The sequence below is a fragment of the Antennarius striatus genome, chromosome 3 (genome assembly GCF_040054535.1).
Source record: "Antennarius striatus isolate MH-2024 chromosome 3, ASM4005453v1, whole genome shotgun sequence".
NCBI classification, from domain to species: domain Eukaryota; kingdom Metazoa; phylum Chordata; class Actinopteri; order Lophiiformes; family Antennariidae; genus Antennarius; species Antennarius striatus.
The window spans coordinates 4,598,158-4,623,317 of NC_090778.1; the positions used below are offsets into that span (position 1 = coordinate 4,598,158).

The 25,160-nt window shown below is 45.1% G+C and overlaps 1 protein-coding gene across 5 annotated transcripts; it reads right to left on the reverse strand.

Annotated features, from left to right (window-relative positions):
* Window positions 1–15: 15 nt before the first annotated feature.
* Window positions 16–24,120, reverse strand: mtmr3 (myotubularin related protein 3). Of its 5 annotated transcripts, XM_068310152.1 has the most exons (21): window positions 21,425–24,118; window positions 19,245–19,320; window positions 18,419–18,475; window positions 17,188–17,277; window positions 16,554–16,670; window positions 14,591–14,673; window positions 12,795–12,961; window positions 12,612–12,708; window positions 12,204–12,317; window positions 10,411–10,601; window positions 9,111–9,242; window positions 8,884–8,995; window positions 8,256–8,451; window positions 7,973–8,158; window positions 7,641–7,811; window positions 7,134–7,279; window positions 5,448–6,867; window positions 5,248–5,358; window positions 5,072–5,160; window positions 4,467–4,493; window positions 16–3,647 (listed from the first exon to the last, which is right to left on the reverse strand). In XM_068310152.1, the coding sequence occupies exons 3-21, from the start codon at window positions 18,419–18,421 to the stop codon at window positions 3,476–3,478; spliced, it is 3,624 nt and encodes a 1,207-aa protein (XP_068166253.1). In that variant the 5' UTR covers window positions 18,422–18,475; window positions 19,245–19,320; window positions 21,425–24,118; the 3' UTR covers window positions 16–3,475. The 5 variants fall into 5 exon arrangements, with proteins under 5 accessions (XP_068166253.1, XP_068166250.1, XP_068166254.1 ...); XM_068310149.1 differs by having other exon boundaries at window positions 5,072–5,358; window positions 21,425–24,120; XM_068310153.1 differs by lacking the exon at window positions 4,467–4,493 and having other exon boundaries at window positions 21,425–24,115.
* Between the last annotated feature and the right edge of the window lie 1,040 nt (window positions 24,121–25,160).

A 25,160-nucleotide genomic window follows, 5' to 3' on the forward strand; every position in this document is an offset into this window, starting at 1 on the left:
AAGGGTCGGTACCAGTAGGTTGATCTAGTTTATTTTTCATGTACTTCTACAACAATGTAATGCTCTCTAAAAGTAAATCCAATAAAACAAAATATTCAGACTGAACAAGGAGCACTTGTTGTTACAGGAAATTGCTATGTACAGCTACACACTCCTCTGACAGACATGAGAAGCTTCAAAGTGCTTATCAAACAGAAGGAAAAAAAAAAAACGAGGAATAAAATCAGATACTACTTAAGAGTGATCCCTTTGTGAGACACCCGTAATAAAAACTGCTTGGCACCAGTCTCCACCACTAGAGACGCATCCCCAACATTCACACCAATGCAAAGTGCTTTTTTTTGTAGTTGTTTTTTTTGCGGCGCACACACACACACTCCAAGTCCAGCCATTACTGGGCCGTAAGCAGCGACGCCTCTGACATCAGCACGGATGTAAAGAAATACACGTGTGAGGGGGGAAAAACTAAAAAGCACAGCAAGGGATCATTCAGGTGATGCATCAACCCCCCCACCCTCCCTCCCCTCCCCTCCACACGCACACGCAGGACCCCCCGCCATAAAGGTCGTTACAATACTGAAGCACAGCACACGTTCAAGTGTTCTTTCCTAGCGCTCGTGGCAGTGTCTACTTGATGTTCGTGCAAAAAAATTGCCTTTTTATTTTTAGACAATTCACATTCATGGATTGTTGAACGAGATGAGTTTGGTGCCCCTCATGCCTGATGGTGCCGGCTGCCTAGGTGCCCATGAGCAAAGAGTTCTTAAACATTGAATCTCCTGTGACTCCTAAATATGTGTTTAACATTTTAGGGCATAAATGCAAATCTTCTTAGAGGAGTGTGAGGAATAAATTGTTTTAATTGAAGTAACAAAGGATTCCTGGCCAAAACGGATGTGACTTCTGGTTCCAGTTTAAATACAGCGCTGGATTAACCCAAATTTGCTGCAGAAGTTATGCTAAAGTACCTCTAATGAACCCAAAACACGAGCGTATGACAAAGACTCGTATCTTGGAGAAGGTCAAGCTGTCAAACGTGGTTAACGCTTCCACAGGAGAACAGCGAGAATAACAAGTAGCCCGTTGCCCCGACCACCTTGAACACATCACCAGCTGGGAGCTGTACCTTTAACTTCAACCAGAACATCAACAAATATGGTGGGAATCTGAGTCATTCAGTGACTAGAAGCTCTGAGTGAATGTGTGGATGAACGAGTGTGTATAAAGCAGAGGTAGTGTTTCAGTGGAGTAATATTTGTGTGTTTTGGGGGGGGGGAGGTTTGGTTGAAGCTTCTTACTGGGGATGCTTGTTTTAAATTGTTGTTTTAAGATGCTGCACCTCTGACCCCTCATCCCCCCCACCCAGAGTATGGACATTATTCAGACACAGTAATGTTGAGAGTCGCCATAGCCACAGGTCAAGGTCAAAAACCCTTTTTTTCCTCTCCCAGCTCATGAACACTGATTATCTCGTGGCAACTGAATTGTCAAGATGTAAAATGGCAATCCAACAAAAACCTCAATAAATAAAATCATATAAAGGATCGCATTTAAACAGAGAAAACCACTGCAGCATCAAAACAGGACACCCTGCTTCTCTAGGGAACAAAAACCTCCTGCTGTCAACAGGTTGCAAAATAGACACAAATTTCTGTCATTAATAACAAACCAAAAACTGTTTGGTGACTAACTAATCGAGCCACTATTCAAAGATTCTATACATTTTTCTTAAAATCCTCTATATGTATCTGAATATATTATTTTATTCATCTATGTTACAAAAAGTGTGTGTGTGTGTGTGTGTGTGTATGTATGTGTGTGTGAAGGTCATTGAACGGTGTTAGCAGACCGGAGGTTCACTGATGCTGCTGTCATGTGTCGGGTTACAGACTTTGGAAGACACCACGAGCCCTTCCCGCTGGTGCTCGCCTCATGTCTCAGCCAATCAGAGTGGAGATCACAAAAGAGGTCAAGTCACACCTCCCAAAAAAAAAACAACCCCAAAAAAACAATGAAAATGTGTCATCTTTAGAATTCTACACACATTTTAATCAATTTTCATGACTTCACTTTTAAATTCCACTGAAGTGCTGAAGAGTGAGTGACTTCCAGCTCCCAGTGCCCGCTGGGTAAAAGTACTAAAAAGTGAATTGTTGTGGGTGAAGGGCATGAAGGCGTGGACGAAAGGTCACAAAACTGACAACCAGTCAGGTCACATGCCTTGCAACAAATTACGGGCTACAAGGTCACGAGGTCGCACCATCTAAAGCCTCTTCTAAGATCAGGGAGCAGTTGTGTTGGAATGGAAGAGAGGACAGGACAGGAGAGGAGATCCACTGGGAAGCTGCTCAACAGCATTATTTGAAGTCGAATCTCCTCCTCCTTCAGATCCTGGACTGAAGTCACACCTCAAACAGACGAGGGACCCTTAAAGGAACAATTCACCCAAATAGCAGACTGGGTTCTTCAGAAGACTCGTGATCAACCTGCGAACGATGCTGTAGTGACGTCATCAAAGTATTTTAAAAAAAAGTCTTTAAATAATGGGGGCAAGACGTTGCATCTTGGGAAATGTAGGCTCTAGTGTCAGTCTGAACTAATACGACCTTGGCATAAGAGTATTTATTAGCTACTTAATATTTAAAAAGTCTTGTTCTAATGTGATTTGAAAGTTCACAAACTGCAAAGTGCAATCCTAAATTAACAGTCAATTAATAATCAAGTTGAAAAAATCTTCAAGTGTTTAAATCCTCAATTTTTTCAAGTAAAAACACCTCAAACATGTTCTTGTCATAAGCTGAGTCAATCAATCTTTCGGATTCACTGATGATCTGTGGATTTACTGCGAGCAAAAATAGTTCACCTGCATTGAATGCTGGCGTTAGCAGACGCATCTCATGAGACCGGGCCAAACAGAACAAGATTTACATGTTTTAGATGAGGGGAGTGCAGAAATATGCTTTTTGGGTGAACTGACCATTTAAGTTTTTTCTCTGAACATCTACAGCATCGGCTGTCCGGACAGTTGGGGAGCTGACTGCCGGGAGTTTCTTCTGCGTCGTCCTCACCCCAGGTGGAGCAATTAAGCTGGGGGTGCAATGGGGGGGCAGGATGAGGGGCGTGGGTGTGATGGGGAAATCATTCAATGCACTGAAACCCTCCGAGATTTTCAGCAACACAGTGAGACGACCTGGTCTGCTGCCTGGGTCGACGCCCCAGGACGTCCATTCTCACTCCTCTGGCTCTGGAGATCGGTGTGTCGCCACGACCCACCCGAGTAGTGATTGTGTAACTTTCTCTCACACACACACAACACTCGGTTCAGAGCCTCAGCATCAAGCCAACGCACAACTCAAAGTCTGTATATACACATTAAAGTCCGGATCTGCAGCACGCGCACACATGAAGTACGTGGGACATTCTTCTTGTGCCTGTCAGAGGCTACAGCCTGACCGACGCCCCGGTCCTCTGAGGTTCAGTTGGAGCTGGCTGTAATAGGTTTGTCCAGCTCCAGGTCCAGGGGGGCCGGGCTGAGCTGGAGATTGCTGTAGCAAGTCCTGCAGACGCGGCTGGGCTCGAACAGCTGCTGGCTTGGCACTGGGATCTTCTGGTCGCAGCAACTGGCGCAGAACACGTTACCGCAGTTCCTGCAGGGAGACACAGAGCGCTCAGTAAAAGACACCCCCACGCAAGAGGACGCGTGATTCAAACCACGACATCTTCACCAGAGCTCAACGGGTACAAAGAAGGAACATTAGCTTTTGTTTTGGTTGTTGTCGAGTTGGTAGAAGATGAATTTACTCAAAGACGAAATCAAGTTTTGATGCTGACACTCGAGTTCTGCTCCCCACGTCTGATGAAACAGAAGTTTTTCTCCCTCCCTCAGTGCTGCTAACGGGATTATTCAGCCCCCTAAACCACATGATCATCAGCAAAACAGAGTGGAGTTGGGGGGGAGGGGGGGTCATACTGGAGGTGTCACTGACCCATGCTGCATGTCAGATGAAAAAAGCCATGCTCACACCATCACACACAGGGGGGGGTCCCTACCTGGCTCCAGCCCCCACTGAACACACACCAGTAAACACACTGAGCCTCCAGCCTTCACACCAGTGGAGCCAGTGGTTTCCAGCACCATGCTGTGCTGCTGGGGGGGGGGGGGTGAAATGCAGGGGGTCTACTTTGGGACAGCATGCTGCTGGGGGAGTGTGTGATGTCAGGATTTTTTTTGGGGGGGAGGGGGGTGAGCACCCTGCTCAGACACGTCGGTGCTGTGGGCTGATGCGTCTCAGGGGCGAGAAAATGTCGCTGAAATTTTAATAAGGAGACGATGATGAGGAGGCGGATGCAGCAGGGGAGCAAGGGGGGGTTAGGAGGACGGAGGAACAGCAAAGGCAGGTTAGAAAAATGGAGGGCAGGGTGGTTGGTGGAGGTGGCGGGGGAGGGACAAGGGAGCCGGATCTCACCAGACCTCCTGGACAGGCTCCCTGTCACTGCAGAGGAGAGGGGCACACAACGGACAAACACGGCCTTAACAACGGTGAACACAACGCAGCAAAACAGAAACACTTCCTGATGAAGATGTGGGAGACGAAGACAACGCAGCTCCGACTCTGAAATGATGTCACACACACTAAGGATCATTTAAACACAAGAATCTGGGTCCCCCCCCCCCCCGATCATCTGGAGGCGTCGTGTTCAAAAACAACAGCCTGCTTCATGAGCCAACATGGATGCCTCCGAAAACAAACTGTCCAATCACAGCCTGAGCTTCAACAGAGGAAACGTCTCTCACGGCTCCCCTGTGTAGCGTTTATTAGCGTCTAGCTGCACACCCCCTACCAGCTGAGCTCCCTTCACATCCGTGTTCATTATGGTGGCTACCTTAAAGTCAAAGGACCTCTAAAAAGGTTTGTCAACCCTGGGCTACAGTAGAAACCTGGTGGTGAAGACGACAGCACCCTCTGGAGCTTAAAGCCGAGACGAGACCGACAGGATGGTTGATGATGGGGGGGAGGGCGGGGACTGAAAGATCTGAATGTTCTCGGATCCGTAACTCGACGTTTCTCACCTGCAGTGATGCTTTCGGGTGGCGAGCCAGAACCTGTTCTCGCAGCCGTAACACTGGGCGGCCAGGTGGTCCGGGAACCAGCGAGTCACCTGTGACGCAGAGACCCGTGTCAGCTCAACCGCCATCAGCCGGGTAGATCGCGAGATACCTGAGGATCCGGCGTCTGGCTGCTTCACCTCGGTGTCCTGCTTGTCCACCTGCTCCCAGCTGGCCTCGGAGAACAGCTCGGTGCTGCAGCGCGACAAACAGTTGTGGTCCAGGTTGTACTCCGAGTCCGTCATCGAGGTCTGCAGACGGACAAGAGAGACGATCAGACAAACGTCCGGTCTAGGATCACCTCAGGTTGGCGACCCCGGTTTGAAGGCCGGCCTCTTACCAACTCGTCCGCCAAGTCTCCGTTGATCTTGTGGGGGCCGACGTGCTGCTGGTTCTCCAGGCGGCTCCACAGCTCCTGCACCTGCTTCTTCAGAGTCTCCACCTCCATCTGGTGCCCCGCCTCGATCTGCCTCAGCCTCTGCTGGATGGTGTCCATGTGCAGCGTCAGCCCGTCGTCGTCCAGGTGGCTGCGAGACGGCTGCTCAGGGCTGATGGAGGCGCGGTTTAGGCCGTGGCACCAGCGGTGCTGGGAGCAGCCCCCCCGCGGGTGGAAGGTCAGGGAGTTGCAGCTCGCCACGGACAGCTGCCGACTCAGCGGGGCCCTCTCCCCGTTCCCTTTGGCCCAGTGGGGCCCGCCGCAGGGCTCCCCCTCGGAGCCGTCGCCGTTACACACCCCGTCGCCGACGGACTGAAAGGCACTGACGGGCGGGTGCTTGCCGCCCCCGTTTAAAGTCCTACCACAGCTATGCTCTCCTCCTTTCCTGATAGGCGGTGGGTTCCTGCCGTCGCTGCAGGGCTGGCGACTCGGGCAGACGGGCTGCAGCGGGGGCTCCAGCCTGCTGCACGCCTCCTCTGTGAGGGTCTCAGTGGAGCTCTCCATCAAGGAGACCCTCTTATCCAGCTGCTCCCCCAGCTCTGAGTCTGAACAGGTCACCTCGTGTTCACCTGGCTCTTCAGGCGAGCCGTCTGTAAAGCCGTTGGTTAGAGTCCTGTGGGCGGCGGGCTGCTCCGGCTCACAGGGTCCGGGTTCGGGAGAGTTCTGTTCCGCCCGCCTCACCAGACCCTCCGGATTGAAAATCTCCTCAGCGGCCGGTTGATCTAGCTCCTCCTCCTCCTCCTCCTTCTGTGCGACCGGAGGAGCTTCTCCATCCTCCTCTGCCTCCACTGTTCCATTCTCCAGGTGACCGTTAGCCAGCGCTCCACTCTGGTTCTGAGTCCTGTTGACCCAATCAGCATCCTCAGCTTCTCCTTCTCCCTCTAACTCCACCTCTGCGTCACCGGCGTCAGCGACACGCATGACAACAGCACCTCCTTCCTCCTTCGTGGCTTCCTGAAGGATGTTCTCCATCTGGCCCTCGGCCACACCCGCCGCCACGGAGAGCTCCACCTCCTCCGCTTCCTCTCCTGCTGGGATGGAAGCAGGTCCCCGGCCCAGTTCGGCGTGCGACACCCGTGGTTGGGGGCTATCGTCCAGCTCAGAGTCCGCTCCGTCCAAGTAAGGCCCCACGCCGTTAGGGAGCGCCTCGTCATCCTGGCTCCCGCCTCCGTCTGGCTCCACAGCCATGTTCAGCTCCAGGGAGCGCCGGTGGTCCTGCCATTTTTCATTGAGGCTGGGGTCGCTGGAGCGGCGGTTCGGGGGCAGAGAGCTGCCCAGCTCGCACGCGCTGGGCAAGTTGTCGAAGGAGCGAGTCTTTGTGCGTCTGCAGACGAAAACAAGAGGAACCGAGTTTCAGAAACAGAACCAATGCTCTCCGTTCGCTCAGCAACCGATGACTCAGGGAATCATTTCCTAATATTTAGGTTACAAAACTGTCGTGTCGGATTCATCACAAGAGAAATGCAGCTAAAACACTCGGATTTAAGAATTCAGAGCCATTCAGAGTCTGGTAGAGAAGAGCCGCTAAGCAGCGCAAGAAGGAAAGCTGGGTGAGGGTGGGGGGTTAGGGTGCAGGTGTGCCACACTCACCTGGCCAGTGGGGTGTCCTCAGGGTTCCCGCCGGGCACAGGGTACGGGGCGCAGGACTCGTCGGAAGGGGTCGTGGGTGAGGAGCTTGGCAGGTAGACGGCAGTCCAGAGCATCAGGTTGCGTACGTGACACACTGGGTGGAGAACCTGCAACGACAGAGGCTACATTTAATTTACGAGGGACAGAAAGTGTTCTGGAAACATCGTGAAGGATGGAGACGAAACACTGCAGTGATGCTTCAACAAAGGACAGCAACCTCCATCGCGATGGGTCGACAAGGTCTGTGATGAGGTTTTAGGAAAATCTGACAAAATCTTTGCATAACAACCTTTAAAGAACCGTCCACATGTTTGAACTCTCCCAGCAGTAAAACACACCCTCAGTTTGTCTCTCCACGTTTCAATCAGCTCACCTTTGTTGTAGGTAGAGACATGCTTCACAAGAAACATCTCTGGAATATTATTTTACAGCATCAGGTTATACGTATAGAGTAAAACAAAGACGTACGGTCTCAGAGTGCGACGAGTACAGCATGTTTCTCAGCGTCCGGTTGGCCGGCCTCAGCAGTGACCAGACGGAGCAGGTCCTCTCCTGGATGTGGCGGTCCTCCCTCTCCTTACCGCTGTTGCACAAGAAGGTCCCAAACAGACAGGAGTAGGTGTGCTGCACCAGTTTCACCTGCACACAAACAGAAACATGTCGCAGCTTGCAAATCTCAAGCGTGATCATAAAGCAGAGATGAGAGGAATGTAACTTATTTAGTGTCCCGCAGTCTGGATCTAAACCCCACATGTACCATTTCCATTTCGTTTGATTCCAGCCGACACATTTGCACGTACCAGGAAGGCCTCGTTGAACTCAAAGGAGCATGGGAACTGCCTCTGCAGCTGGTGAACACAGTCCAGCCACTGCAGGAAAACGGGGCAGCGCTCGTTCAGGTCCTCGGAGTTTTCTCCATGTCCACAGCGGTCAGCAAACTTATGGCCAAAGTCCAGCCACTCGTTCTCCACCAACACCTGGAAGCCCTGCGAGAAGGAGTTAGAAGGAAGGGTTTCTTCATTAAATCATTCTTTTGATTTGATACGGTCTCTTTTTTGTGTCCCAGCTGCCTCTTCAACAAACCTCTATAGTGCGGTAATAAGGATCCAGCAGCAGCTTGGACAACGCCACGATCTGGGGAGTGCGGTCCCACCCGTCGGAGCAGTGCACCAGAACGGGCCGGTGGTCTCGGTCCACGGCGTTCACCACCAGCAGAGCGGCCTTCAGCAGCAGGGACAGATGCTGCAGCCACTTTGTGCTCTCCAACGCAGACAGCCAGCTGTGGAGACAGACAGCATTCACAGTCTTTACCAGTCTGTAACCCCGTCGACAGCTTCTTGATGACTTTATTTGTCCGAGAACAAATTCATGATGAAGGCCTTTCATCTTTCTACTTGAATGTTTCTTCCAAAATGAGGCTGAAATCCCCTGTACGACTTTACCCATCATGCCTGCAAGGTTCCACAGTTTGTTTGTGTCTTCCAACTGCTTCCATTTACATTTTGTCAAGCTGGCGTGATTCAGTTACAAATCATTATAATGTTGAGTCTGGGAGTCTGACTGTGTTTGGGTGAGGTTTTCTAAAAATCGGCCACAGATGTACCCCCAAGGCCGACAGCCAGCTGCTTACCAACAGTTTGACACTTTAGACAAAACACTTCTGGACAGCAGAGCTTCAGAGCTATCATAAGGAGCAGGTAGAAAGACCTACTTGGCTGGATCAGGCATCTGAGTGCACAGGAAACGTAGAGACTGGAAACTCTTGCGGATGGAGTGGATGTTGGCCATGCCCATAAACACCACCTCACAGTTGGGATAGTACTCTAGATTAAGAGGAAAAGGTGTGCTTAAAAATTACAGAGAGAAACTGTTTTCATTTTAGCATGCAACACAACATCTGTTGTAAACAGAGTCTACAGCAAACACAGGTGGGCCGACCTGGGCATTCACAGCCTCCACCTTTCGCCCTGTTGGCGACGGCAGCAGCGTAGGACCTGGCATCAAGGATCAGCAACTTGTGGGGCTGGATTGCCAGAGTCTCCACCTCTGAGCTGTTGGTGATGGAGGATTCTGATAGAAACACAAAAATGTTAGTACAAAACGTTTAGTATCGTTAGAATTCATTACGCCAGAATCATTGTAGTGTAATTGAGGCGGTATGAAACTGGAGCTGTGGGATTTAGTTCGATTAGTCAATCCTTTAATGATCTCCGTAGGGAAATTACCCTGTATTCCACTCTAAATATTTGCACATGTGTGTGTCTATAAATACATGTATATACACACAAATTCAAGAAACGCAATGTTCAAAAAAATACCAGTGTTGACATCCGTCTTTGGAAACTTAAAAATTTATCGTATAAACTAGGAAACTCTTGAAAAATCAACTTTGCACCACTGTGTTTAACCGTCCACACAGAAAACCCTGGCTTGAATCTTGTGTTTGCAGGATGTCTGACAGACTGTGACCCTTAGAACCAAAAAGAAGAGTCTGACTTTCATCAGTCCACAAAATACTGTGTCATTTCTATTTAGGACAGTCAATGTGTTCTTTGGCAAACTGTAACCGCTTCAGCATGTGTCTGTTTTTTAACAATGGGACTTTGCGGGGGCTTCTTGCTGGTAGATTGGCTTCACATAGACGTCCTCTGATTGTTACAGGACTCACAGTCATGTTTACATCTTCTCTGATCATCCTGGAGCTGATGATTGGCTGAGCCTTTACCGGTTTTGGTTATCCTCCAATCCATTCTAGAAGCCGTTTTTCTTTTTCTTCCATGTCTTTCTGGTTTTAGCTGCCATTTTAAAGCGTTTAATATCATTTTAGATGAACAGCCTATAAGTTTCTGCATATCTTTGTAGGTTTTCTTCTTTTATCCATTTCTTGATTAAAAAAGCTACTGCCGCCCCTAAATTGAGGTCATTATCACGATTAAAAAGTTAAAATTTTGGAGAGAGAGAGATCGAGTGCGTGTGCGTGTGTGTCTACGTGGTTGAGACAAGCTCCAACAGGTTGGTGTGTAAGAAACATCTGCTGTTCATTCCGACAGAAAGATCTCAGCACGGAAATATCTGTCTGTGTGAGTGTTTTGGTAGATGTGCAATCAGGCAGGGAGGTGTGTGTGTGTGTGTGTGTGTGTGTGTGTGTGTGTGTGTGTGTGTGTGTGTGTGTGTGTGTGTGTGTGTGTGTGTGTGTGTGTGTGTTAGAGGGAGAGAGGGAGAGTAAGTGAACGGTCACCAAAGTCAGTATCTGGCAGGTCGGAGCCGTTGGCATAGCCGCCGTTTGTGAGGTGTTTGTAGGAGCTGCTGTCCACGGCGCAGGCTTTGGCGATGGACTGGACCAGGTGCTCATCGTCGGCGTTCCTCCACCCCCACCAACTGACTTCTGGCTGGCCACAGCGTGCGATCACTGCCCCCGTAGTCTGGTGCCTACAGTGACGAGACATTAGAGACAGCATTTATCATCTGTACATCCAATGAGTTCAGCAGTATTTTACAATCAATCAACAGACCTAAGAATTATTTACCATAAGTAATGTGAGGTTTTTCACTCTTGGTTTCACTCTTCACTATTTGGCTAAAGAGGCTAAAGAGTTAGCTCCACTTCGGTCACACACACAACGTAAGGTTTTATCTTATTACACCCCGCTTCAAAGCCGTGATGAATCGTAATTGTCAATGTTCATCCATTAGTCCACCAAATAGATTCGCAACAGTTGCAAATGGAAAGATGAAACAAAAAGCTTGTCACTCGGCAGCAAAGGGGATGAAAATGAGATGATGACGTCGACCTTGAGAAAACTAGGTCAAGGTCAAATTTCAACTTTTGTACACTCAGGAAGTGGATAAGATAGAAAGACAAGGGAGAAGGCCAGAGTGAGTAAGACCAAAGATCAAAGCTACTGCTTTGATCTATAAAAGTAGGTCAGAGCACTGGCTTTGATCTTTCACCTACGCAAGTAGGTAAGGGTAAAATTTTGAATTCAATGGTGTCACGGGATGTTGCAGTCTGACTGCATTGTTTCTTGTTGACAGTTGCTTATGAGTATGAGTAAACTGCTATATTGATATATACTTTATTGATTACGTTTGTACTGCTCAAGACAAAAAAACCACAGGGAATGTCAGAGGAGGAGAATTTAAGAATGAAAAGCTAAAGAGAAATTGTAACAAACAGAGAATATATAAAAGAATAAGAATGTATATAAAAGTTTGTACGTTTTTCAGTGTTTGAACTTCCATTCCTCCTCCTCCTGAGAGGAGGTGGACGACTGGAAGCCCTCAAACTCTGGGAAGCCCTAAATTGAAACATATTTATCTGGATACGTATGTATCCATGTTTCACCGATGCACATCAGCCTGCGTTAGCTTAGCTCCCCGGTCTTGTTAGCCAGCCATCTCTCAAGCGTGACGATTGTCGGGAAACACAGCTTTAATTATCTCCTGTCTGTAATCGTCTGTTGTTGTCTCCACTGATTTCTTTCACTTTTGCAAACATTGTGTTTTTCTCCACAAAGTCTCTGCAATGTTTACCTGTCGGTCTCAGTTCGATCAGCTTATCTAGAATTTAAACAATGGGGCCACAAAGTCACGTTTGGCTGACTGCGAAAGTAGCTCCATGATTACCGTGGAAAAATGAACAGTTGTATCATGAAAAAGAAGAGTGAAAAACATGAGAAAAATTAGATATACGTGGTAACGAAGACAACGAAAGCTTAAAACCTCTGAACTACTTTTAAGTGTGAGTGGACGATGGCGCGCGAGTATAACATGGGACCTTTAAAAAGAAAAACCACAATTGACTGTCATGACGCAGGAGGAGTAAAGAGCTGGTGAAGTCGTTGGTCTTGGTCAGGTTGCCAGACTTTAAAAATAGGCAAGATGGAGTTCTCAAAAATTCATAGCTTGATGTGTCACTTTTCAAGGTGCTCTTTTTTTCAGAAGCACCGCCACAGAAGCATGAAGAGTACCTAAAGGTCGTCCCAAACAAAAAGGCCAATTGACCCAAAAAAAACCAAACCCCACACCAACCTATAAACCACAGCGGGAAACCTCTTCCAGGAGCGGAAGGCCGCCACATTCTCCAGCTCCTTGTCGGTGATCCAGGCTGGCACCAGGAGCTGCTGAGGATAGCTGGGGCAAAGCCTGGGAAAGCACAGGGCAGAGTGAGCATCGACTTAATAACGGGGCAGGAGAGAGAGAGAAAGACAGAAACAGAGAGAGCCAAAGGCTCAACAAAGGTCTCTGTCCACAGACACATAATCCTGGGCTAGGCTGTTATCAGCCCAGGGTGTAGCCCTGGTGGACTGTAATAACACAACCACCCACTGTCTAAAACACACACGATGGCATGCCAATAAAAGCAAAGGATGTGACTATGTTCTACCTGAGAGTGTTGAAGATCAACAAGCTGACAGTTTGAATGAAAACTATTATCACCTGAACTTGCTGTTGATGTCGGATATCCTCCAGGCGTTCTGAGTGTCGAAGCCCATCCTCTCTACCTCGTTCTTGAACCAGGAGGTCACATGTTCGCCTACAGAGAAGAGCAGAGGTTTCTGGCTCAGATTAGGGAAACACTTGCCGAGGTTACGTGAGGGTATGCGAGAGGCGGCAGGATACCGGGTCTGCACAGCTCGCCGTGCTGCTCCTTCTCGCCAGCGTACACGTTCATACACCAGGCGTGGAAGGCGAAGGAGAAGAGGTCTTCCAGACGAGAGGGAGGGCGCACCACCGAGTTCAGGCGCTTCAGCCACTCCTGACACTGCTCAAAGGTGGAGAACTGACACCTGGCAGATGGAACACAAATCAAACTGTTACACACGTGTTTTTTTAAGACGAAGCTGGACCGTTAGAAAGAGCTCACTTTGTACAGCGTTTCCATCCGTGCACTGGGAAGCTGAAAATTATCTGTTGAAGTTATTGCTAGCAAACAGACTCATCGTGACTGGACTATTTTTCTTGCACGAGGATTTACTAATGTATCCAAGAGCACGCTCCCTCTGCTTCATTTATCATCTATTTTCCTGAATTTTTTGATAACCCATTGTTCACCAGTAAACACGTTTTTTAATTAGGTCAAAATTAATTTTCTCTGGGCCTAAAAAAAACCTTCCTGATGGATATTTACACAACAAATACTTTATAATCAAGCAAATATTTGTGTGAACAGTCACCCTGTGTTTGTGGAAGACACAACCCCTCGGACAGTAAACATCATTATCTTTCATCTCAGTTTCTGGTTCAAACTGGTTCTAGAATGGTTCAGCTCTCAATAATGTGATTGACAGCCATTGTTTATCTGGATACGACGCTTGTGAATGTGTTCACAGCAATACTACAGGTTAAAACTGTACATATTTGCAGAATGACCGAGAAAGAGATGTTTTTAAGAGTCATTTTCACGTCAAATCGTTTTCACTCTTAGGACATTTAAAGGTTGTGGTGAAATTAAGTTAGCACTAAATCTGGAGATAAAGAAAGAGAAAAGATTAAGATATGTTCCCCAAAATGTATAAAATAACATCCACTGGCTGACGTTGCAAAGTGGATTCCAATAGTGTGTTGTCTTGTGTAGTTATGAAAGACTTGAACCACTTGACCAAGAACAAAAAAAACCACAGATAAAAAACCCAAAAAACGGCCATGTGTTTAAGAGAACAAAACATGTGATTTCTCTTCATCCTGAACTCTTGTCTGTGAATGATAACAGCAGGTGACAAAAAAAAAATCCACAGGTCAATCCAACTACAGGATCATGTTTGGGGTAGCATATTACCTGTGGTGACTTCTCCTTAACCAGGTCCTAATCCTAATTACAGTATTTTGCACACTATAAGGCGCACCTAAAAGCCTTTAATTTTCTCAAACAGACAGTGTGCCTTATAATCCAGTGCACCTTATATATGAAAAAAGGTTTTAAAATTGGTCATTCATAGGTGAGTTCTCAGTTCTCTATGGTCAGCAGCCCAGACAGAATACACAAGTCTAAGTTGCCCCTGCCCCACAGTCACCTGCTGTTTCAGGTGTCAACCACATTTGCGAATCAATTGTAGCATGCAAGGCACTTTTGGCTAGCAGTGACTTGGCTCTTGAAATTTGAGAAAAGGCGGCCGAGTCGTGAATGCGATCCATTCAGCGTAGCTAAATCTAGTGGATGCATAACGCAACTACAGCCACTGCACTAGTTTCTATTCTATGCGCTTTATGATGTGGTGCACACTATTCTGGTGAAAACTGTTTTAAAATAGGCCATTCATTGAAGGTGCGCCTTATATATGAAAAACGTTTTGAAATAGGCCATTCACTGAAGATGCGCTTTATAATCCAGTGCGCCTTATAGTGCAGAAAATACTGTACTGTGGTCACCCAAATGTTCTGAAGGATAAGTTAAACATCTGTCAGAGCCCCGGTCATACCTGATGACTTTACAGTCTTTACAGGTGACATGAAGCTGGAACATATCTCGACATTCTGCACACTCGATGAGCTGAAGAGGAACCTGTGGAGTGAGAACAGAAGCATCAGATATTAAACACCAACCTGAGCATGTGGGAAATGTATCAACCAAAGACATGCAGTATCAGTAGTGGGGTGGACTGAAACAGACAATTTAGTAAATTAGCATTGGATGACATCATGAAAAGCTTTCATGCAAAGAAGCGGCCCAATGTGCAACAACGCCGCATCTTTGGTTAAAATCTTTGATGGCACAAACCAAACTGCTCCTCAGCCACATGGAGTTAAAAACAGAAGAACCACGCAGATTACTTTTTAAGGTGCTTTTCCATTATTTTCTCACATCACATCTCCAATCTCTCCCAATACATAAAATCTTTTTAACTTGGGAGTACGGAAGCAGAAAAACACTCGACACTGGATGTGGAGAGTCATTTCATTATTGGTTCAGAGCTGCCATTATCTTTTAAAGGCAATTATCACCCTTAATAAGAGCTGACATATGACTATGGTTTAAGAAAATACTTTGAATTTTCCAGGGACATCCCCTATCTGCTCCGTTACGCACTTCAGTGCTGCATTTAAAACAGCAACGTGGGTTTTATAAAAGTTGTGGCTGGAGTTCTTGTTCACACACAGGCCAGGCTAGACCGGCAGACATTCATTACCACCATTTAAATGACCAGCGTCTTCTTTAATCCATCTGTTACACACGATAATCAAGCAGGATTCCACTCCTCTAGTCACAGATGGCCACGCACAAACAATACGCTCAAGTCAAAGCACTTCACGCCATGCAGCTCTGCTGGGTACTTACTGACACCTCACAACAACAGCTCTATCCAAAGCAGAACACAGAATAATAATGAAAGTGATGAACGGTGACACTGCTACTTGCATCTGTGAATTGCTGTTGTCAAAGAACATCTCGAATGTTTGAGCATCCTGCCACCGCCGTTTAATTCCTGCCTTCTAATCTACATCCTTAATCTGGAAGACATCAAAATTCCTCGGCCGCTTGTTAACAGCCTCTCTGACGACACCTCCCGCTCCTCGTTGGTGAGCTAGGGCGATTTGGCGCATGCAAAATATGTGTGAGAAGTCCGTTGGCATCAGAGCAGAGAAGTGGAGGCTCCTCATCACCCCAGAATCACTGAATGACCATTGAATGAAAGTAGTGCATGAAAGGCTTAACTGCTGATATAGATTATTTCAGTAAATACTGCTGATGGCTACCAACACAAAATTGAAATAGTATTTGAATTTGTGCTTTTTTGAGTGATAACAGGTGCAGGATGTGTTCTTAGTATCCTTAAAAAACAGCATTATACTTTCTAATAGTAGGGAACCAAACAAAATAAAGCTTTTCCTGGAGCACATGATCCGGTTTCACAACTTTGCTGCACTCACACATCAGTAGCAGAGCAGCTTGGTAATGCTAACGCTGACATTTAGAAGCTTCATTGGTCAAATGCTGATAGCAGGGGGGTAGAAGAAAAAAATCATCGTGCTGTGGATATATCTGCAATGATAAATGAAGGGGGTTGTTTTAGAAATGGAGGATTTGGGTACCAAATAACTAGTTTCCCTTTATTTACATGGTGAAAAAGGGAAAAAAAGACAGGGGCAGACTGTCACGCATCCTTTCTTGGAAGCAATGCCTCCCTAGGCAACCGCAAGTTCAGAAAAAATGTGGAGGGAGCAGGCGGGGAGGGGGTAGCGGCAGAAATGATGACGAGTCACACGACACCGCCGTGAGTGCAGACAAGCGCCGAATGACCCCGTCACCACGGCGTTATCACAACGTTCTCAACTCTGACCAGTCGTCAATAGGATTTCACATGAGAGACATCGTCGTGTAAGAAACATCCTCCAATAGCCTCCCACCTAAAAAAGCAGCTGTCACTCTTCAAAAATACTCACGTTGACGACAGATTCTTTGAACTTGATGTGCAGGCGGTAGTTGGACGTTGCGATGATGCCATCCTCGGCTCTGCCCACATACTCTGTGAACTCCCCATGCAGTTCAGGAAAGGGCACCTAGCAACAGCAAGAGATAAAATGTTTGAACCAACCGCAGAGCCACACAGATCACCAGCGATGATAATTACACACACGCACAGAGGTCTGTGGTGCTGTGGCACGATCATTTGACTCCATATGGTCGTCTGCACTATGTTGAGACTTCAGCTATGTGTTGTCCTCTCACATGGAAGCAAGGAAAAACTAAATGCTTGATGGTGAAATTAGGGCGTGACAAAGAAACAAACCACTGAATGGATGCTAACTTAAAGCTACTCAGTCATGAGGAAGCATTTCTTCACTCTTTTTTCAACAGGCAGTAAAATATCTTTTTTTAGTGTATATGGCTTCAAGTTATCACTTGACTTTTGGTCAAAGCCTGGTCAAACTGAAAGTGATCTCAGATCATGTGTGATGCAGTGGTGGTTATATAACCGACTACAGAGACACCCCCCCCACACACACACACACACACACATTAACACATGACTGTCAGGTTAATCTGTTTTTTTTGTCGTTTTATTCTTTGCCTCACCTGCATGTTCTCCTCCTCCAGGACAGGGGACTTCTTGGGGAAGATTTGATTGGCTTGTATACACTCCAGGCTCTGCTGTCCCTCCTCCTCCTGCAGAGAAAAGGCCCGTCAACGCTTCATGGAATTAATATCAACTTTAAAAACAAACTTCTTTTTCGATATATTATTCTTTGTGCAGCGAATGCCGACGGAGCATTTCCACATTAATCACCCTTGCGCCTGTCACACGCTCATGTACAGTGACTCACATTCACGGTGGTGACTGCTGAGCTGCAGGAAACTGTTTGGGGAATTAAAGGTCTTGCTCAAGACTAAATATAAGCCCTGGCTTTTTAAAAGACTCATCGATGTTGAGACAGAGCACCATTTTGTGGGGTTGTCTTCTTCCCACCCACTTTGTAATGTGCAACCAAAGCTAATTTAAAATAATTGGCACTTGTAAAATAACACACAGTAAAGCAGATGTCAATATCATGCAGCGCTGTGCAGCTGGAAGTAGACATGGCAATGAATTAAAACAAAACCCTGAAAAGAATGAAGTGTGCATATAATTTTTTGTTATTATGAAAATTTACACATAATTCTCACCAACAAATGGTCACAGAGGTCTTACCTGAGATGAAAATATTTCACAACTGATGCCTATCAGTGGGAGAATGTCAAGCATGGGTGTATAAACAAACTTTGGGAATTTTTCATCAAGGACAAATTGATGGGGAGAAAAAAAATGTCTGGCTTTGTGTTGACAGAGATCAACGAGGATGTTTTTGAGAGTGTTTGGTCTGGAACAGAGTTTAGTACAAACAGCGTGCAAAGAAAGATTAAGTTGGGTCGAAAGAGAGAGCAGATAAGAAACAGTGACTGCACATCCGTATCAGTGTGATACACACAGTCGCCCTGGTCTGATGAGCAGCATACCATGGCGAGCCAGGGGGCAGAGCCGCACAGCAGCATGCCAAGAATACAAAAACTCAGACACACACTGACTACCAACCCAGCGGTTATGTCATGACTCAACTATACAGCACAAATGTATGCAGTCCAAAAGTGTCCTGCTGCTGCAGCAGCCTCCAAAAGACCTTTGACACTGCTGCAGCTGATGTAAATGTCTGCTTCCTAATACACAATGCTGATTAAAGGGAGTTAAATCAATGGAGTGTCCGATTTTGCAAGCTGCACTCAAAATACAGCAGCTATGGCCCAAAACAAGTATGAACTGATAATACTTTACCATGGCCCCTGTGAAGGAGTATGGGTCAACCAACAACAAACTCTGGCCTGGACCGGCCTGTGTAAGGAGGACACAAAGGACATAAATAATTCTGACATTCACTGTGCAATTTATAAATGGTGACTTTAAGATATTATTAAAATAAGGTATTCAAACTGACATTATTTTTCTATTCCGGCCTGAAATGAGAGCTAATGTTATAGAACGACTGTTACAGGATCAGAGGTCATGATTGCAGAATTATAATGTAATTTCTCACATTTTCATTAGCAGCAATGATTTAAGATCAGTTAAGGGCACTACCAAACTACCGTTTTGTCAGCAAGTTTTATTTAAGAAGAACAAATTTTGAATTTCATCATTTCTGGAAACTGTGACATTGTAGACAGAGGCTGAATGATGACGACAAGTCAAACTGCTGTCCACTTTATATATATATATATATATATATATTATATATATATATATATATATATATATATATACTTTATTAATCTATTAAATTTATTTGATTTATTTTGATCTATTAAATAAATTATTAATTTGTTAAAAACAGTTGTACTTGAGTATCAGGACATATCTGTAAATACTTTCTCAGGGAATGTGTGTTGGCCATGAATTGATTGTAGCATACAATAATCCAAAAGAATTTAAGCCACTGGCTAGGCAGCCAGTCAATGTAAAATCAATTCAACACAAAATGGCACAACAGCCACTAGCTGGACTAAAGCAAAGCCTGTATCAAGTGTCAATCTGAGCTAAGAACACATCTAATGGCTAAATATGTCCCTTAAAAGCAATTATGTCCAATACAATTCACACTTACCACAAACAATCAGTAGCAGATGATGAGCAGTCGTGACGATCTTGTGTGGAAACTCTCACAGGTAAGACATGGAAAACTGTGGAAATAAACACAAACATACTTCTGAATAACATACAAATATTACCCACGGCAAAATTAACCATATTTTGCAAACAGCACACTTGTCCACAGAAACATTTGAAGTTACAGAAGCTCTTTAGATTCCCTTGCAAATGTAGGTTTGCTGGTGGTCACAGCGGCTCGGCTGAGAGCTCAGATTCCATTCAGATAAAAAAAAACCCAACTTGATTCACAGTTGCAGGTCTTCACTGAAACCAGCAAACAGACTAAATTCACGTTTGTGAACTGCTCATCTAATGTTCACCTTTAGACACAAACTAAACTTGCAAGTCATACATTATATCAATCATTGCTTTAGCTCTGTCTGCATCGGCTTGGCTTTGGAACGGCTGGAGCAAAAAGACCCAAAAAGACCCAAACCCCGAAAGGAAATAATCAAATCTATCCAACCTGTCAATGTTTAAAGGCATGGTGTGATTATCTATATGTTACAATGAGAGGTTGAGTGTAAAATACTTACTTGGTCAACACATTTGGAGGCTTAATACAAGCAAGTGGAAGATGTTGCAAATGCGCAAGTGTTAAAAACTAATAGCAGTGGTTGTGCCAACCACAAGTGGTTTGTAATCTGCCCAAAATCCTGTTCAAGAACGCAGACTTGGCTACACCTGCGCTTGGCCCGTATTCATTACACGTACAGCTTGAGAGCAGCCACCAATTAAAAACCTATAGAGATGCAAACATTTTCTCTCAAACAAAAGGTTTCCTTCTCTTTACCAAGCACTCCTTCAAGGTGATCATCTAACAAGTCTTTTCAAAACATGAAAGCTGTTAAGGATTTCTCTAAGTACAGGCCCACAAATAGTGATAAAGGTCAGCTGCTCGAGCAGAGACTGAAATCTGATCTGAGAAGGTCAGTGAATGAGAGAGACCACTACACACCTTCAGTGGCACCGTCCCGTGGTGCTTTCAAAGACGGAGAGGTGACAATAATCAAATTAATCCAACAACAAATGACCCAAGCATGGCCTTCTTGGCCAGGGGAGGTCATTAACTTGACATCAGTGACTGAGGAGCCCGGCCATTACAGCTGGTGCTCTCTGATAAAGCATATCAGCCACACACAGGGCTCTGTTTACCGCAGAGGGATCATAACCCCTGGCTACGGCTCTGGTTGTGGGTTCAGGCACACAGGAGGTAAGCCCCTTACAGCCTTAACGGTGCTCCTATCCCGTGACGGGTCAGCGTGCATCAGACTGCAGCACGATCGAGCTACCAGGCCGGGTCTCAGATGGTAAAATAAAGACTCTATAGATGAATTCAAATGAAATGCACAACAGCTTTATTACATTGATGTCTGATAATGTTGGTAATATTGGATTTAGCAGCACAGACTGACGTACATAAAAGCATACATGTCGGCTAATTTCGTTTTTGGAAAGTTACCCCCACTGTTTCCATTTAAAAAAAAAAAAAATTAACAAGCAGTGAGCAATAAAATTTTAATGTTTTATCACGTCGAGTAGGGTTTACTGGAGTTATGAACGCAACAAAAAAACATAAAACAATACTCAGACTTATAATAACTTAGTTATTGCTAGCGATAGCGGTAACAACTAGGAGTATATTACTAGGCCAAAGCTGCTAACGTCATTTAATAACAACCGATTTTGTTTCACAAATAACTACCATTATCAGTTAACTAACTTCCATTGCTTACTATCGGTAACATTTCTATTGTTCTTCTTTCTCTCATGGTTGCGTCAAGCTGGATCTTTTTCAAAGCAAGCTAACGTCAACAGATAACCAATACTAAAAGGTTCACAGTAAAGTAAAGCTAGCAGACTAGTTTTCACTTTATCCAAAGTGGATTTTAAGATGCAAGCTGACAAAAAACAATCAACTATTGTTAAGTAGTGTACCATTTTGTTGCAATCTAATACTATTCGATGTTTGTCGTGGTTAACCCTGACACAGACCGACCACTAAACTGGCTAGCTGTCGTTAGCTGGTTAAGCTAGCGCAGCTCTAACTGTTTTTGTTGTTATGAGATGGAGGGCGGAACCCAAAACGAGGCCTCTGTCAAAACACAGAGGAACGATCACAACCGGCGGACTCACCAGTCAAATGAGCGATGAGAGGGTGAAACCCAAAGATTCATCCGAGGCCCGTGTAATTACTGCGCAGCAAATGTCTATGGATAAAATAAACATTCGTCATATTCCGAGCCGAGGCCAGCTTCACTGCGTCCCTTTAGAGCACTGAGCCGCCGTCGCCATCGTCGCGAATTCCAGCCCAATAACCTACGCGAGTGAGTGACGTAATCACGTCAGAGATACGTTCTGATCGGGGGAGGGGCTTAGATGTGAGTAGATCACATGACATTAAAAAAATGGACATCAGCCAATCATCCATTCCGTCACTTGATTGATGTAAAGGACATCCAATCAAATGACGGCTTACTTTTACGGACGCTTTGCAAAGAACGGCTCTTAGCGCCGCAACGCAAGTTAGCTAGCAAATTAGCTGAAGCTTTTAGTATTTTTCTTTTAAACTTGAGAGAGGGCATAAAATGAGTTGGGAATCTCGACCAAGTAGGAAGAAAAAAACGTATCACTTTCATACGGAATGGGAAGAGGACTTCTTTTTCACGATGGCATCTTCGAAGTGCGTTTGCCTCATCTGCCAGTCTACCATCTCAATGCCGAAGAAAGGAAACGTGGAGCGGCATTTTCGGAAAGTTCATAAAAACTACAACACCAAGTTCCCACCGAAAAGCGAGCTGAGGAAGAGAAAGGTAAAGGAACTGAAACACCTGTTACCGTTTGAACAGCAGTCACTCTCCTGTCAGCCACCATCTAAAGCGAAAGCCGCCACCGAAGCATCGTTCCGGGTAAGTCACATCATGGTTAGGAACAGCAAGTCGTTCCAAGACGGAGGGATAGTAAAAGATGCGTTCCTAGAATTAGCAGACTCATTGTTCCGAGACTTTAAAAACAAAGAAGAAATATTATCTTCAATCAAAGCTCTCCAGCTATCAAGATATACTGTAACGCGTCGTAGTGTGGTCATGGCCGAGAATTTGAACCAACAACTTTGGAAGGACATCGTAGATTGTGAGTGTTTCTCACTGCAGTTGAATGCATCTACAGAAGTGAATTACACAGCCCATATGTGCGTTTTCATTCGCATGGTGTTCACTGATATCACTGCAAAGGAGGAGATGTTAACATTACTGCCCATGAAAGAGCAGACGCTAGAAGAGGACATATTTCAGTCGTTCAAAAACTTTATGGCGAAAACTCAACTCCCTGTGCACAAATTGGTGGCCATCACCACGGATGGAGCGCCTGAAATGGTTGGCCGCTTGAATGGATTTATTGACAAGTGCAGGCAGGAGGTTGCTTTCCCGGAATTCCTGAATTACCCCTCAATCCATCAACAAACCATATGCGCTAAAATGCTCAACATGAGAGGGATCGTGGATGTGGCAATAAAGATCGCTTGTTCTGTTCGCGCCAGATCTCTTCAGAGACGACTATTCCGTGACCATATGGAGAAAACCGACTGCGACCACCCTGAGTTGTCACTACACACTGACTCCAGATCGCTTAATCGAGGCAAATTCCTGCAAAGATTTCGAGAGCTCTGTCAGGAGATTAAGGAATATTTACATGTAGCTGGACATGCAGAATACAAGCAGCTAAATGATGATCAGTGGATGTTAGACTTGGCATTTTTAACCGATCTAACAAACATGCTAAATGACCTCAATCTAGAGCTGCAAGGAAAAGACAATACAGTGATCGATATGATCAACTCAGTTAATCCTTTCAAACAAAATATGCAACGTCTCTCCGCAAATCTGCAGCGTCATAATTTGGAAAACTTCCCGAACCTTGAGTCAGAGCTGGGGCAACAAGGGAAGGCCTGTGTGCAACTTGACAGTGCACGCTACACAGAGCATATCGACAACTGTTTGTCAGAGTTCGACAACCGCTTTCATTATTTTACTTTGCTTGAGCCAGTCGCTACATTCATGTGCAATCCTTTTCAGAAAGATGTTGATGTTGGTTTAATCGCATCAAAAATTACTGAACTGTTTCACCTGAACTCAGTTGGAGTGGAAAACGAGATATTGACATTGCAAGCAGACATCATACTGAAGTCAAGAGCTCATGGACCATTCTGGAACTTGCTCACAGAGGAAAAGTACCCCAACCTGAGGAAATGTGCTGCCTCCTTGACTGCATTATTCAGCTCTACTTATTTGTGTGAGACAGCCTTTTACCATATAAAGATCATTAAGTCCAATTACCGTCACATCATGAGTGATGATCATTTGGAAGTGTGTTTAAGGTTGGCTGTCAGCAGCTACTGTCTGGACTACGCATCCCTGGCTGATTCTCTTCAGTGCAAGTCATCAGAGTAAACTCAGGCTATGACAAAACATTTACAGTACACAGTTAATTTTGTTGTGTTGTGCAAACATAAACATTGTAAATACTGTGTAAGAATTCTGAATTTATTTTCAATAAACATGCATTTTTGTGGTAGGTAGATCACTTTGACCAGGTCATTTTATAAATACCTAAAAAATGCTGAAAAAGTGAGCACCCCTGCGGTAGGGTCATGTAAACCCTGGATCGAATGTACTGTAGGAGACATAAACTCTACCACATTATAGTAGATGGATCTGAAACGTGGAAAATCCACGAATGAAGCATACAATATGGGAACGACTTCTTCTGTAATGGTTAGGCGTACAACATACTGTTTTAGTTGGCGCGAATTTCCCAGTTTGGTATCACTAAAGTATATGGTTTGAGACAATACACAACAAATAAAAGCTTTTTTCTTTTATATGTACAGCGATTATACTTTTTATGTTAACGTGTGGTCGACAGCAAGTGTTTTTTTGGACTTAAAACTTCAACATGAAATAAATACGCAACACAGCAACTTCTTAAACAATTATGTATTGAATGATGGCTTACATATGCAAATTTAATTCCAAGACGCTTGGTATATCTGTTCTTTAACAGGACATGTGAGGCTTTAGACAGTAATTTTAGCCTGCAGGACACTTTATTGTCTCACTGCTGATTTTCTCATGAAAAAAACCTTGTGATCAACCCTCGTAAATATTGTTTCTATGATAACAGCACTGAGCACACTCATTCAGATTTCACTGAATGCAGTATTTAGTGACAAGTGTCAATTCCTAAAACCATTTTATGTGTGGAATTCATGTTTAAAAAAGCTTAGCTTTTTTTCTGAGCTAGGTTACCAAAAACCCCACATCCTTCTGAACTCGCACTCAACGAGGCATCACTCGTGAGGATTATGCACAAGGCATATGATATGGCACAAAATAATGGTGACCTGGAAGCTGTGTTTACTGGTTCATTTTTGTGTTCTGATTTTACTGACTTTATGAAAGCAAACTTTATCAGCTGCATCATGCATGGACTTTACTAATGTAAAAAGACTAAGTGCTGATTCAATGTCCTGTGCAAGAAAGACACAAACACTGTCTTTTGTCTTGTGACGAGAATGGATTTGCATGCAAAATAATGAAATGGGCTTTACATGAAGAGATAATGGTCAGCGGTAAATACGTTTCTTATCGTCATATGTCCATGTCTCTATGAAAGACGAAATTTTCACATGTTGTTTCTAATAGTATATTATGCACAAAAAATGGTGTTAGAAAAACCAGAGAAAAATCTTCTGTGGCTCTTTAAAGAAAATCAGTACTTTAGAGAGCAAAGTCTGCCGATCTCAAAAATGTAACCCATTATCTTCCTCCTGGTAGTTTCAATTTGCACTGTACTTTGACACAACCATGTAATG

What these genes read in the sequence shown, in the direction of transcription:
- mtmr3 (XM_068310149.1), bottom strand. An exon ending in TGGAGGAGGAGAACATGCAG is followed by an intron (nt 16,671 to 17,187) that starts GTGAGGCAAAGA and finishes TGCTGTTGCTAG; the next exon opens with GTGCCCTTTCCTGAACTGCA. An exon ending in GAGCCTGTCCAGGAGGTCTG is followed by an intron (nt 3,648 to 4,466) that starts GTGAGATCCGGC and finishes GTCTCCCTGCAG; the next exon opens with GAACTGCGGTAACGTGTTCT.